Below are 16,335 nucleotides of genomic sequence, written 5' to 3'. Positions count from 1 at the left end.
ACAGACAGTGTCACCAGCAAAACACCCCCACACCATAACACCTCCTACTTCATGTTTTACGGTGGGAAATACACATGCTGAGATCTTCCGTTCACCCACACCACGTCTCACAAAGACGCCGGTTGGGACCAAAAATCTCAAATTTGGACTCATCAGACCAAAGGACAAATTTCCACTGGTCTAATGTCCATTGCTCATGTTTCTTGGCCCAAGTCTCTTCTTATTGGTGTCCTGTAGTAGTGGTTTCTTTGAAGCAATTTGACCATGAAGGCCTGATTTCACGCAGTCTCCTCTGAACAGTTGATGTTGATGTGTCTGTTACTTGAACTCTGTGAACCATTTATTTGGGCTGCAATTTCTGAGGCTGGTAACTCTAATGAACTTGTCCTCTGCAGCAGAGGTAACTCTGGGTCTTCCATTCCTGTAGCGGTCCTCATGAAAGCCAGTTTCATCATAGCGCTTGATGGTTTTTATGACTGCACTTTAAGAAACTTTCAAAGTTCTTGAAATGTTCCGTATTGACTGACCTTCATGTCTTAAAGTAATGATGGACTGTCATTTCTCTTTGCTTATTTGAGCTGTTCTTGCCATTAATATGGACTTGGTATTTTACCAAATAGGGTTATCATCTGTATACCTCCCCTACCTTGTCACAACACAACTGATTAGCTCAAACGCATTAAGAAGGAAAGAAATTCCACAAATGAACTTTTAACAAGGCACACCTGTTAATTGAAATGCATTCATGAAGCTGGTTGAGAGAATGCCAAGAGTGTGCAAAGCTGTCATTAATGCCACTGTGTTCTTGGGGACCTTCAATGCTGCAGCCATTTTTTTCTACCCTTCCCTAGATCTGTGCCTCGACACAATTCTTTGTCGGAGCTCTACAGACAATTCCTTCAACCCCATGGCTTGGTTTTTGCTCTGACATGCACTGTCAACTGTGGGACCTTATATAGACAGAGGTGTGCCTTTCCAAGTCATGTCCAATCAATTGAATTTACCACAGGTGGACTCCAAGTTGTAGAAACATCTCAAGGATGATCAATGGAAACAGGATGCAGCTGAGCTCAATTTCGAGTCTCATAGCAAAGGGTCTGAATACTTATGTAAATACCTTTTTTTTTAAATACATTTTTTATACATTTGAGTTTTATTTTATTTTATTGAAGCCATTTTATAATTAGGCTGTAACGTAACAAAATGTTGAAAAAGTTAAGTGTTCTCAATACTTTCCGAATGCACTTTATGTACGACAGAGAATTACGCTATTACAAAAAAACACTTCAGCTAATAGAATTCTTGCCATGGTTCAAGGCTAGCATCATTTGCAGATTGTGTTATTAGAAGCAGAGCTTAAGTGATAATATTAAGTGGTAAGCGAATGTCATAGTTGAGTAAAGGTTAAGATACCATTAATAGAAAATGAAAGTCACCCAGTAAAATACTACTTGAGTAAAAGTCTAAAAGTATCAAAAGTAAATGTAATTGTTAAATATACTTATTTCAAATTCCTTATATTAAGCAAACCAGACGGCACCGTTTTCTTGTTTACGGATAGCCAGGGGCACAGTCAAACAACAATTTGCGTTTAGTGAGTCTGCCAGATCAGAGGCAGTAGAGATGACCAGGGATGTTCTCTTGATAAGTGTGTGAATTGGACCATTTTCCTGTCCTGCTAAGCATTCAAAATGTTACGAGTACCTTTGGGTGTCATGGAAAATGTATGGAGTAAAAAGTACATTCTTTTTATTAGGAATGTAGTGAAGTAAAAGTAAAAACGACTTAAGTAGTAGTACTTTAAAGTATTTTTTCTTAAGTTCTTTACTCCACTGCTCCTATGTTATCTTCACAGATACCTAATGTGATTTACTCCATGTTAATGGTGTGTAATGGTATGTCTTGCAGTTATCACCATCTTCAGGGGCAAGGTGGAGGAAGTGGAGCTGCCAGTAGAGAAGGTTGACATCATCATCTCAGAGTGGATGGGCTACTGTCTCTTCTACGAGTCCATGCTCAATACCGTCATCTTTGCAAGGGACAAGTGGCTGGTAGGTGTGTGTGTGCACATGCACTGACCAGACATGCTAGCAGCATGACGAATGCTCTAACCTCACTGACTTACCCAGGGATAAAAACCATAACCTGGCCTGGTGTTTGCTTCTCACATGCAGCACAGCTGAGAAATGAGATGTACTTCTATGCAGGATTGATTGCAGGTACTTTTTTTCTCCCCAAATTTTAAACAGAAACCCGGCGGTCTGATGTTTCCAGACCGAGCTGCACTGTATGTGGTGGCCATCGAGGACAGGCAGTACAAGGACTTCAAAATCCACTGTGAGTGTGTATGTTTACTTGGCCCTGTGCCCTCACATAAGTCCCTCTGCCCCTGACTCGCTCTCTATTCCCATGGTGGGTCTTACCTGCCTTATATTTCTGCTTTGCTAATCAACCGTGAATGTCGAACAACCACAGCAGCACACGCACCAAAGACACACACTTAAACATACACAATATATACTGTACGCAGACACACACACACACACACGGCAGGCACACACACACACACGGCAGGCACACACATTAGTGTTGGTCATACATTTGAACTTTTCAAAGGCATAAGTGATGATCGATACAATATTCAAGTCAACAAGCCTCTCCATCTCAGTGCTAGCCCACACAAAGCTCTCCTGGTGGATTTGGTGGAATTGTTCATCTCAGCACAGAGACCAGAGCCATGACAGTCGAACAGAAAACATGAAGCAGAACAATGCCTCATACCACCACACACACCCACTCCACATACCTACACACACACCAACAATAGGGAATTCCACACCAACACAATACTCTGAGACAGCGAGTTCCTTTGGCTTACAGAAACCCAGACCACATGACTGAGTGCTGAGGAGAAGTCCAGCCAGTGCTGTTCCTCTTTCTCAGCCATGTGCAGTGAGAGGTTTTAGTGAAAGCAGAGATAGGAGGTAGAGGACGAGTGGGGGACAGTGTCCATATTTGGCCCAGTCTGGTTCCAACAGACAGATGTCTTTTGGGAAAGGATGACATACCTGATCACTTGGTGTGCTAAAAATAATGTTCTGCCATCATGAGAACAGGGTCGTATTCATTATGGCATATCATAGCAAAGCATTTTGAAACGGAAAAAGGAAATGAGCATTTCTTATTGGACAAAGTCAGATAGTCACTCCCTGTTTCAATCTGTGTTCTTACATTTGCTGGAATATTACCCAGGAGTACCTCAGTTTTAGGGCCTGATAAAGCACAGCTGAGGTGCGACCTGCTCATTATTCCCTCCTCCTGTTGTCACGCTTAAGTGTTTCCACTTCAAAGGGACACATAAAGATGCTTACACACTATCTTTTTAAAAATGATTATAATACTTTTTTTTATTAACCCATCCACCACGCCCCCTATTCGGATTACACAAATCTCTTATTTTGTTTTTACATCTTTTATGCTACATATACATACATTTTACATATCCCACTTTACATGTACATTTTATATACAACAATCACATAACAATAACACATTACCAAACATAAGCTCTTAATCTCACCCCTCAGCAACTCTCAGCCCATCCCACCCTCAAAATATACAGAGCTGAGATTGTTGTATGCCCCATATATATAGCATTCTGTTGGTGGCAACAATTTCATTTAATAATTCAACTGGAACAATTTGAAGTGTTGAATCAAGTATTGTTTTTTTGTATCAGTTCATATGCCATGGGATCGGTACATCGAACATCTCTGCCCATTTATATTGCAACCTGTATGGCGCCGCTGTAAAAAAATAAAATGATAAATCCTCAAATGAAACTGGTATATTTGTCTATTTATGCCAATCCTTTTCAGCCAATTCGTATCTTTAATATATGGCAGACAAACAGGTCTTCTCCCCCTTCCACCCTCCATTTTTGCGGTAATGATGCAATCAGTTGGTTGTACATTTGGATTGAGCAGACATTCCCATTTATTTTTGATAGCTGCAAATGTAATATAACTCCACCATTTCTATTCATAGTTAATCATTAATAAATATAATAGAATTTAAACACTTTTTTTCCATAATTTTTTTTTAATCAATCACTATATTTGAGTTTAACCATAATAATTGTTGTAATATTTGTTCTTTCTTTTCTGGAGGATAAAATTGAAATTGTAACCAGCTTTGTTTGGCTTGTTTAAGAGTTTAATTTTCAATTTGTCGGAAATGAGAAGTGGTAATACGTATAAAAGCTCATTCTTTGTTCCAACTTTTGCCTTCTTAATAATTTACCGGAGAACCAGTTTGGGTTTTAGTATAACTTATGTATGAGTGAAGCTTTTAGTGATAGATTTAATGCTTTAATATTTATAAATTTTAGCCTCCCAAACTCATATTCATTATATAAATAGGGACGTATAATTTTGTCTGGCTTAGCATTCCAAATAAAGTGAAATATTTTTGGCTAAAAACGAGTCGTCTGGAGTAGGCAACACCATCAGTAAGTAAACTGTGATAGGAACAAAGAGTTAATCAATGTGATTTTTTCTCATAAATAGACATGTACAGTGCATTCAAAGTATTCAGACCTCTTGACTTTTTCCACGTTTTGTTACTGTCACGATCATCATAATGATTGGACCAAGATGCAGCGTGATATGTTTCCATCCCTTTTAATAGGAAGAGAGAACTCAAAGAACAAAACAATAAAGCGAACAAACGAAACGTGAAGCTAAATATAATGCTTGCAGGCAACTATACATAGACAAGATCCCACAAAGCACAATGGGGAAATGGCTACCTAAATATGATCCCCAATCAGAGACAATGATAAACAGCTGCCTCTGTTTGGGAACCACACCAGGCCAACATGGACATACAATTCCCCTAGATAACCCACCCTTAATTACATCCCGACCTAACCAACATAGAGAATAAACAGCTCTCTATGGTCTATGGTCAGGGTGTGACAGTTACATTACAACCTTATTCTAAAATGGATTAAATAGTTATTTTCACTCATTAATCTACACACAATACCCCATAATGACAAAGCAAAAACTGAAATATCACATTTACATAAGTATTCAGACCCTTTGCTATGAGACTCGAAAGTGAGCTCAGGTTCATCCTGTTTCCATTGATCATCCTTGAGATGTTTCTACAACTTGATTGGAGTCCACCTGTGGTAAATTCAATTGATTGGACATGATTTGGAAAGGCACACAACTGTCTATATAAGGTCCCACAGTTGACTGCATGTCAGTGCAAAAACCAAGCCATGAGGTCAAAGTAATTGTCCGTAGAGCTCTGAGACAGGATTATCTCAAGGCATGGATCTGGGGAAGGGTACCAAAACATTTCTGCAGCATTGAAGGTCCCCAAGAACACAGTGGCCTCCATCATTCTTAAATGGAAGAAGTTTGTAACCACCAAGGATCTTGCTAGGGCTGGCCGCCCGGCCAAACTGAGCAAACTGGGGGAGAAGGGCCTTGGTCAGGAAGGTGACCAAGAACCCGTGTGTCACTCTGACAGCTCTAGAGTTCCTCTGTGGAGATGGGATAACCTTCCAGAAGGACAACCATCTCTGCAGCACTCCACCAATCAGGCCTTTATGGTAGAGTGGCCAGACGAAAGCCACTCCTCAGTAAAAGGCACATGACAGTCCGCTTAGAATTTGCCAAAAGGCACATAAGGACTCAGACCATTAGAAACAAGATGTTTTTCAGTGGCAGAGACTGGGAGACAAGTCAGGATCGAGGGAAAGGTGAAATGAGCAAAGTACAGAGAGATCATTGATGAAAACCTGCTCCAGAGCGCTCAGGACCTGACTGGGGCAAAGGTTCACCTTCCAACAGGACAAAGCCCCTAAGCACACAGCTAAGACACGGCTGGTGTGGCTTCAGGACAAGTCTCTCAATGTTCTTGAGTGGCCCAGCCAGAGCCCGGACTTGAACCCGATCGAACACCCCTTGAGAGACCTGAAAATAGCTGTGCAGCGACGCTCCCCATCCAACCTGACAGAGCTTGAGAGGATCTGCAGAGAATAATGGGAGAAACTCCCCAAATACAGGTGTGCCAAGCTTGTAGCGTCATACCCAAGAACACTCGGGGCTGTCATCACTGCCAAAGGTACTTCAACTATGCACTGAGTAAAGGGTCTGACTGAAATGTGATATTTCTGTTTTGTATATTTAATACATTTGCAAAAAAACTGTGCTTTGTCATTATGGGGTATTGTGTGTAGATTAAGGGGGAAATGTATTTAATACATTTTAGAATAAGTCCAACGTAACAAAATGTGGAAAAAGTCAAGGGGGTCTGAATACTTTCCGAATGCACTGTACATACCTCTCCATGGTTGCAGCATCTTATCTGAGATATGAATACCAAGTATGTCTACTTCACCACCACCATCCACCAATGTTATTGGTAAACTACAATACGTAATATGGTACACAAAATTAGGTTTTAGTCGAGAGAGGCTAGAAAAGTGATCAAGATCTTCATTGAGACTGCAGGGATACAGATTGCGGACTCAATAAAATACTTTATTCATTGCAATACATTGACACTTTTGTTTTTATCCCCTGGATTTCTAACCCCTTGACGTTCTTGTTGGATCTAATTTTAATAGCTAGCATTTCAATGGCAATAAATAGATATGGAGACAACAGATAGCCTTGTTTTGCTCCTCTTAACAGCTCAAGACTTTCTGAGAAGTAACCATTATTTACTATTTTACACCTGGCATTGCTGTACATAACTTTTACTCATTGTATAAGAGATTCACCGAAATTAAAGTAGTCCAGGCATTTATATATATATACTCTAGTTGTACTTTGTCAAACGCATTTTCAAAATCTGCTATGAAGACCAGGCCTGGTATTGTTGGCGTTTCATAGTGTTCAATTGTTTCAAGTAATTGTCGCATATTATCTCCAATATATCGTCCTTGTAAAAAAACCTGTCTGATCAGGATGAACAGTATCTGGTAAAACCTTTTTTATTCTATGTGCAATGCATTTCGCCAGGATTTTCACAATATTGAAGTGTAAGAGGCCTCCATTTTTTTTTTTAAATGGACTGGATCTTAAACACACTATCTTAAGTACTGTAGCCATGCTTAATACATGATGAGTTAGCCTGAGGAGAGGAGCGATTAGGCAATCTCTCTGTTTACTGCGGTGCACTGCACTACAGTGATGGTTAGCCGACACTGAGTCTGAAGTGGCCCCCAATTCCCTATTTAGTCCACTACTTTTGACCAGGTATCTTGGGCCTTGGTCAACTACATAGGGAGTAGGGTGCCATTTTGGACACACACTATGTATTCCTCCCTCTCTAAGACTGATTTATTTAATTGCCCTTCTTCCACAAAGGTGTTCCATAATGCGCTGTGCATCCACAGGGTGGGAGAACGTGTATGGCTTTGACATGACCTGCATCCGTAACGTGGCCATGAAGGAGCCCCTGGTGGACATAGTTGACCCCAAACAGATGGTCACCAACTCCTTCCTGATCAAGGTCCGCTTTGTCTTCATTTCACATGTGTGGATGTGTGTAGAACTATTGTATGTCTCTGTGTGTGACTGTATGTGTGGGTAGTTATTTTTTGTATTTGTATTTGTGGAGAACCAGCAGTGTGAAAGCCCACTGTTGAATCACAAAGCATTGCGTCAGCGTTGTCCCTGCCCGTAAAAAACGACACCCTCTCTGCGAAGTTTTAAACGTTTGTCTTCTGTGCCCGTTTCATTGTACCCTACAATTGATGAGATAGATGTTCTTCTTCTTTGTTTTTCTGTTTTATTATCTCACTGCCATACTATTTTCATCCGTGTTTCAAGAGGACCACAATCCCTTTATTGTGTTATCCTCCATGATTTTACTCATGTGTACCTATGGCTTTTTCAAGTTTTATGTGTGCTTGTTTTTTAAAATAGTTGAAATATTAAAGTAAACAAAAACCTCTAGGCTAATGCAGTGTAGGATTTACATACCCAGTGTTAGTGTTATTAGTATAATGGGCCACCGGGCGATATCTTGATCTGTTCATTAGAATAGTGAACACAGCTGCTAAGCATCAGGTTTTGGACTGCTGAGGTGTGTACTTCTCATCCACGTGCCTCAACGTAACTTGGCATTGTTGAAAACACACTGTAGGAATCAAGACTTTTTAAACTGTTTAACCTAATTCAAAATCAGGAAAGAGGCCATACGTTACAGTAAAGAGACTGTAAATCATCCACATACATATCACAATCTAGTGGCGTATGTCCTCAACTGTAAATGGACAATATTTCACCCTAATGTGATCCTCCAATTCCAGCCTTCTGGCCATGCTTTCTCTGTCCTTCACTACTAGCTACAGATTGTGCCATGCATGTTAATTCCAATGTCTAGACTGCTGATTGTCTGATTGTCTTGTTTACCTAGATTATTGATTCTTGTTTACCTAGATTATTGATTGTCTTGTTTACCTAGATTATTGATTGTCTTGTTTACCTAGATTATTGGTTGTCTTGTTTACCTAGATTATTGGTTGTCTTGTTTACCTAGATTATTGATTGTCTTGTTTACCTAGATTATTGATTGTCTTGTTTACCTAGATTATTGATTGTCTTGTTTACCTAGATTATTGGTTGTCTTGTTTACCTAGATTATTGGTTGTCTTGTTTACCTAGATTATTGGTTGTCTTGTTTACCTAGATTATTGGTTGTCTTGTTTACCTAGATTATTGATTGGATTGCCATTTCTAAGTGCATGTGTTTATGTAGTTTTTTTCTAAAGCCTTTTGTCTGTAATAATAACAAGCAGGGAAATAATCTTTGAAAAGTCAGTGTTTTATCTTCAAGATTTTGGTACTGGCGCCTTCTTTTCACTCACGCCTGGCAAGATTAAACCTGACAACCCAGAAAATGACATGCCACAAGGTGTTGCATGTCTCTGGATGGATTATAGGATGAGTCCGTTAATTAATATTGTACACAGACAGTGCGCAAAGGAGCTTAGGATGTTAAAGGGATCAAACAAGTTCCTCGTGTTCAAAATGTTTCCTTTACTGTGAGTGAGAGGGCGCCGAAAAGGAATTGTCGTCCTGCACTATGAAATATGACTTTAAGGAGTTTGTGGCGCATAACCAAAGTAAACAGTTGTTACGCTTACGAAAGCTGGGAGTTGTTTGAGAAAGATAGCTGGGGGACGTTGACTTTGAATTATGCTGTTTTAACTGCTGATCGCCCGATACATAAACATTTAATTTTTCCACTGCAAATGTGTCACTTTGGAAACAGAGCCAGTTGCCCCCCGCAGTGAATACTATAGGGTACTGCATAACAACACATTATCTGAGCTCTAAACCATCTGTCTGCTTACCTAGCAGCATCGGATTCAGATGGGAGGACGCTCCTGATTTCTCTGTAATCAAACGCTAACGTGATTTGGGAACCGCTGGTGTGTTGACATTTGAGTGAAAGATGAAATGTGGGCCTCACCGGAGCAGAAAGCTGTGTTTCACAACCATATGCTCTCCTCTCTCTCTCCTCTCCCACTGCAGAATCACAAGGCAGTAGATACCCTTTTAAAATATGGGATATGAATCATACTGTAGGAGGTCTATAAAGGAGCAGGATGTGAGCACAATACAAACTTAACAATAGTTACTGCCTTGGTTCTCCAGACAAATGACCCCATCTTCTCCTCCTCGTTCATCCACCTTTAGTGGGGGTTTCTGGGCTGGTCCCTCTGGGGTGAGGGGAGATTAGTGGGGTTTGGTTTCAGCTCTGTGGCCCTTGAACCCAAAGGGAGAGGTTGGAGCAGAGTAGCAGAGAGCAGAGGCTTCAGCTCTGACAGAGAGAACAAGAGGCTCAGGGATAATACAGGACACAATGCCCAGGGGCACTGCCACATAGATCATATGACTCACATATAAGATATGCATGTGACCTGCTCCTTACAAGACTTAAGACTTGTAGGACAACAGAGGAAGAGTTAGGCCTACATGTACATACACAATGGAGAAACCACTGTGCTGGCAGTGAATGGTGTGAATAGAACCCCAATCACTATGGATTATGCATGTGATTAGCATTAACACTGCTAGCTGTAGATGTAACAGGGAAGTGTGGTTGTTGTCCCTCTTCAACAGGAGGTGGACATCTATACAGTGAAGACTGAGGACTTGTCCTTCACCTCAGCCTTCTGCCTTCAGATCCAGAGGAACGACTACATCCATGCCCTGGTCACCTACTTTAACATCGAGTTCACCAAGTGTCACAAGAAGACTGGCTTCTCCACCGGTACATTTTCAACACTCTCTTCCTGTTCTCGGCCTCTCTCTTTCTCTGTTATTGATTTTCACACAGGCTTACACAGGTGTAGCCTAATTGTAGATGTAAGATTGACATGTGATTAATAAGAGGAATGTGTAGGTCAGGGGTCGGCAACAGGCAATTGTTGGGGGACGACAACAATAAACTGGATGATAAGAAAGTATGAGCAATAAAGGAAGTCTCGGTGTGGAAGGCTTATTAGCACTCTTTGTACCGTAGTACTAGCAGCTCTTCAGTTCACGGTGTCGTTATCAGACCAACTTCTGCAGACCTAGGGTTTTATCCTTTTAATTGGCGGCAGCAGCAGCAGATTATAGGCTAGGAGAGTCCTGCTGCTCCCTGACAGGTTAGCTAGAGTTCCTGCTCCCTGCCCACCATCCATCCTCCCTATGGGTTCCATCCCAAGACAAAGAACCCCCTCTAATGAGTTCTTTGATAAGCCAGAAAGGCCTAGACTACAACAGCAAATGCTGATACACTATATATATAAAAGTAAGTGGACACCCCTTAAAATTAGTGGATTCGGCTATTTCAGCCACACCTGTTGCTGACAGAGGTATACAATTGAGCACACAGCGATGCAATCTCCATAAACAAACATTGGCAGTAGAATGGCCTTACTGAATATCTCTGTGTCTTTCAATGTGGCACCGTCATTGGATGCCACCTTTCCAACAAGTCAGTTCATCAAATTTTGGCCCTGCTAGAGCTGCCACAGTGAACTGTAAGTGCTGTTGTTGTGAAGTGGAAGCATCTAGGAGCAACAATGGCTTAGCTGCGAAGTGGTGGCCACACAAGCTCACAGAACGGGACTGCCAAGTGCTAAAGTGCACAGCGCTCCAAAGCAACGTCAGCACAATAACTGTTTGTCCGAAGCTTCATGAAATGGGTTTCCATGGCCAAGCAGCCGCACACAAGCCTAAGATCATCATGGGCAATGCCAAGCGTCGGCTGGAGGGGTGTAAAGCTCGCCGCTATTTGACTGTGGAGCAGCAGAAACGCGTTCTCTGGAGTGATGAATCACGCTTCACCATCTGGCAGTCCGACGAACTAATCTGGGTTTGCCGGATGCCAGGAGAACGCTACCTGCCCCAATGCATAGTGCCAACTGTAAAGTTTGGTAGAGGAGGAATAATGGTCTGGTAATATTTTTCATGGTTTCGGACTAGGCCCCTTAGTTCCAGTGAAGGGAAATCTTAACGCTACAGCATACAATGACATTCTAGATGATTCTGTGCTTCCAACTTCGTGGCAACAGTTTGGAGAAGGCCCTTTCCTGTTTCAGCATGACAATGCCCCCGTGCACAAAGCGAGGTCCATACAGAAATGATTTTTCGAGATCGATGTGGAAGAACTTGACTGGCCTGCACAGAGCCCTGACCTCAACCCCACCGAACACCTTTGGGATGAATTGGAATGCCGACTGCGAGCCAGGCCTAATCGCCCAAGATCAGTGCCCGATCTCACGAATGCGCTTGTGGCTGAATGGAATCCCATTGTTCCAACATCTAGTGGAAAGCCTTCCCAGAAGAGTGGAGGCTGTTATAGCAGTAAAGGGGGGACGAACTCCATATTAATGCCCATGATTTTGGAATGAGATGTTTGACGAGCAGGTGTCCACATACTTTTGGTCATGTAGTGTATCAAGCCTAAAATTAGAAGACCTTTGAGGCCCCAGTTGATTTGCATGTCCACAGAACGTAGAGCGATGAGCTGAGTTCATTTGGATCAGTCAGTGAGCGACCTCTAGTGGTGGTGTGATGTTATACATTTTGTGATGTGATACCGCATAATATCTTCATTCGTTTGCCTTCATTCGAATTTGTGACGCACATAGGAGACTTTGAACTGTGACTTTCTGTGGCGTACATTTTGCAGAGGCAGTGGCAAGATGACCATGTGTTGTCACTGCAAAGTAGACCATGTCTTCATTTTGACCTCCAATCATACAGCTCTTCCACCTTTTTGTATTGATTTGAGCCCTCGCTGCACCCCTGATACGCATCTAAATGCACACATAGAGGCCTAAGTCCTTTACGGCCATTGTTTTCCTATATTCTCCTGGAGGACCGGTATATAGTGTATGGAGCACACAGAGACACTGAGACATGCTGAGTGGAGGTAGAAAAAGTTCAAGTTATCTGCTGCTGGAAAATAACAACTCACGCATTGAATTAGCGAAACAAATCAAAACAAATTTTATTTGTCACATGCGCCGAATACAACAGGTGTAGTAGACCTTACCGTGAAATGCTTACTTACAAGCCCTTAACCAACAATGCAGTTCAAGAAATAGAGTTAAGAAAATATTTACTAAATTAACTAAAGTAAAAAAAATATATGTATGTATGTTTTACAAGATATTTAGATTACAATAACAAGGTACCGGTACCCCCTGTATATAGCCTTGTTATTGTGCGGGGGTACAGGTTAGTCGAGGTAATTTGTAAAGTGACTATGCATAGATAAACAGTGAGTAGCAGCAGTGTAAAAACAAAGAGGGGGGGAGGGGGGGCATCAATGTAAATAGTCCGGGTGCCCATTTGATTAGTTGTTCAGCAGTCTTTTGGTTTGGGGGTAGAAGCTGTTAAGGAGCCTTTTGGTCATAGACTTTGTGCTCCGGTACCACTTGCCATGCAGTAGCAGAGAGAACAGTCTATGACTTGGGTGACTGTAGTCTTTGACAATTTTTTGGGCCTTCCTCTGACACTGCCTAGTATATAGGTCCTGGATGTCAGGAAACTTGGCCCCAGTGATGTACTGGGCCATACGCACTACCCTCTGTAGCGCCTTAGATGCCAAGCAGTTGCCATACCAGGCGGTGATGCAACCGGTCAGGATGCTCTCGATGGTGCAGCTGTAGAACATTTTGTGGATCTGGGGACCCATGCCAAATCTTTTCAGTCTCCTGAGGAGGAAAAGGTGTTGTCATGCCCTCTTCACAACTATAGATTTACCTATTCTGTTTGTTACTGTTTGTTTATGCAGCACCCATGCTGATCAGAAACTCATTTTTTTCCATGAGCCCTCAAATGGCGTATCTTTTTAAGGTGCAAAGTTACCCCAGGACAGCCGGCTGAAATTTGATTAAAGGTGTATTGACCTTTGGCTTGGTCCAGCAATCGTTTAACAGCGCATTCACAAGGGGGCACACACTTTTGTTTGGGGCGGTGGTGTCGGCTATCAGCAGTGTGCAGCTGGAGATGACACACACACATACACACATACAATTCAGGTAGTGGAATGCATGAGGAGTGGCGAGGTAAAGGGAGGATACAGATTGATAAAGACAAATGTCGGTGGGGAGGTCAACCCAGTCAGTTCCTCTTATCTGTTCGTTATACCAATGATATGTATATCCTCAACCAGCATTTTATCATCACACATCTGTGGTGTTTGTAAATAGCATGATGATTAGTGATCAGGGTTTAATTCCCCAGGCTTTCAGACTTATCATGTCACTGTTCAGAGAGCCTAGCTGTCATGGAAATTCACCAATACAAGTTGAAATGCATTTAAACAAATCCTGCAGTCCCCCTGCAGTCCATTTTTGACACTAAGCGCATTCATTCCATTAACCTCTTTCAGCTAGGGGGCAGAATTTTTATGTTTGTAAAAATAACGTTCCCAAGGTAAACGGACTATTTCTCAGGTCCAGATGCTAGAATATGCATATAATCGACAGATTAGGATAGAAAACACTCTAAAGTTTCCAAAACTGTCAAAATATTGTCTGAGTATAACAGAATTGATTTTGCAGGCGAAAACCTGAGGAAATCCAACCCGGAAGTGCCTTTTATTTGGAAAAATCCCTGTTCCATTGCCTGCCCCTCCATTTAAAAGGGTATCAACCAGATTCCTTTTCCAATGGCTTCCTCAGGCTGTGACCAGGCTTTAGACATAGTTTCAAGCTTTTATTTTGAAAAATGAGCGAGATTTTTCAAAACGCGTCAGTGTCCTTTGATTAGTTCCTGCGCGCGAGAGATGTAACTCGACATTTTCTTTCTCTGTAGTATTGAATAGGTTACCGTCCGGTTGATAATATTATCGATTATGTATGTTAAAAACAACCTGAGGATTGATTATAAAAAACGTTTGACATGTTTCTACGAACATTATGGATACTTTTTGGAATTTGTCTGCCTTTCAGGACCGGAACGAGCCTGTGGTTTTCTGAACATAACGCGCAAACCAAATGGCGGTTTTTGGTTATAAAACTAATCTTTATCGAACACAAATAACATTTATTGTGTAACTGGGAGTCTCGTGTGTGCAAACATCCGAAGATTATCAAAGGTAAGCGATTAATTGTATTGCTTTTCTGACTTTTGTGACCAAGCTAATTTGCGGCTAGCTGTTCTTACTGTTTTGTCTAGTGATTGATAAACTCACAAACGCTTGGATTGCTTTCGCTGTAGAGCATATTTTCAAAATCTGACATGATAGGTGGATTAACAACAAGCTAAGCTGTGTTTTGGTATATTTCACTTATGATTTATAAATATTGTTTTGTTTGTTGAATTTGGCGCTCTGCAATTCAGCGGTTGTTTACGAAAATGATCCCGCGTCAAGAGGTTTTAACTGGGAAATGTACAAATAATGAATTTCAATTCCAAAGATTTTACTGAGTTACAGTTCATATAGGGGTCAAAACTTTGGCTCATGATTGTTTTGGTTTTAAGGGTAAATGGTCTGGGGGTCATGTCCACTCTAAGGGCCGAATTCTAAAATTAACTCTTCAGTTGACAATTATGCATAATATACGTGAAAATACGAGTATAAGGGGCAGTACAGTCAAAAACATGATTTTCCTTTGTTTTATATACTGTATATTTACACACTGAGGTTGGAATAATACTGTGAAATTGTGATAATACCCTTTTAGTGTAAGAGCTGGACACCACCTGGAATTTCAGCTCGTTTAGCATGGGTGGAGTTTTGGCCTGCCTGGCTACATCACCAGGAAGTATAAGTTAATAGACCAATAACAAAGATAATTTCAAACCTCTCTGCCAATAACAGCTTGTTTTCGGGGTGCATATCACTCCCATTAGGTCCTTGTCTCAGACCACTCCTGGCAAAATGATTGCTTGAAAAATGGCTTTTTGCTAATAAGCTATTTATTTATTTTTGACCATTGTAATTGAAAACAATTACGCAGAAATTATTTGATATTAAGATAAAAACGGTTGCATTGGACCTTTTAAGCACACTGACCTGAAGTTAGGATTTGTCCTTAACTGCCTGTCTGTCTTCCTACAGCCCCCGATGCTCCGTACACACACTGGAAACAGACAGTGTTCTACCTGGAGGACTACCTGACTGTGAGGAGAGGGGAAGAGATCATTGGCAGCATCAACATGAAGCCCAACGACAAGAACATAGTGAGTATCTGGAATCTATGACCAGTAAAAAGTCATCAACTGAGAAGTTATGCTTATAAGGGTAATTTCTGGGACACAGTCTAGAATCTCCATTGAGAGTGCTTTGTAGTCCAGGACTAGGCTAAATCTGTGTCCGGGAAACCCTCCCCATCTAGGTACCAGGTTTGTTCTGGTCCCCAAAAATGTTTTTTAAAGGCCCTAGCCCCTACCTACTGCATGATAGCTAGAGAACCAGGCCCCACAGGGATAGGTACAGGTCATACTGTCACGGGCGTTTAAAGGAGTGGACCAAGGTGCAGCGCGATTGGAATACATATTTTAATTCAACGAAGAACACTTAACAAACAAACCGTGAAGCCAATGTAGTGTTCACAGGCAACTAAACATGGACAACTACCCACCAAATCAACATGGAAAATGGCAACCTAAATAGGCTCCCCAATCAGAGACAACGATAAACAGCTGTCTCTGATTGGAAACCCACTCAGGCCACCATAAACCTACAACCCCTAGACAATACAAAATCCCCATAGATAACAAAAACCCCTAGACAATACAAAAACTAATCAAACCACCCCTTGTCACACCCTGCCCTAACCAAATCATAAAG

The 16,335-nt window shown here is 41.5% G+C and overlaps 1 protein-coding gene across 4 annotated transcripts in view; it reads left to right on the top strand.

Annotated features, from left to right (window-relative positions):
• The window catches only part of LOC139584485 (protein arginine N-methyltransferase 8-B-like), a 44,071-nt gene that overhangs the window by 24,928 nt on the left and 2,808 nt on the right, over nt 1-16,335 (top strand). For 3 of the 4 annotated variants that reach the window (XM_071416407.1, XM_071416406.1, XM_071416405.1), the window contains 5 exons: nt 1,909-2,055; nt 2,250-2,337; nt 7,392-7,536; nt 10,158-10,308; nt 15,604-15,725. In XM_071416407.1, coding sequence (XP_071272508.1) covers nt 1,909-2,055; nt 2,250-2,337; nt 7,392-7,536; nt 10,158-10,308; nt 15,604-15,725 — 653 coding nt within the window. The remainder of the gene's footprint in view (nt 1-1,908; nt 2,056-2,249; nt 2,338-7,391; nt 7,537-10,157; nt 10,309-15,603; nt 15,726-16,335) is intronic. The other variant, XM_071416408.1, reaches the window with a different exon arrangement.

The sequence above is a fragment of the Salvelinus alpinus genome, chromosome 9 (assembly GCF_045679555.1).
Source record: "Salvelinus alpinus chromosome 9, SLU_Salpinus.1, whole genome shotgun sequence".
In the NCBI taxonomy this organism is placed as follows: domain Eukaryota; kingdom Metazoa; phylum Chordata; class Actinopteri; order Salmoniformes; family Salmonidae; genus Salvelinus; species Salvelinus alpinus.
This window is presented reverse-complemented; position numbering and strand designations above follow the sequence as displayed.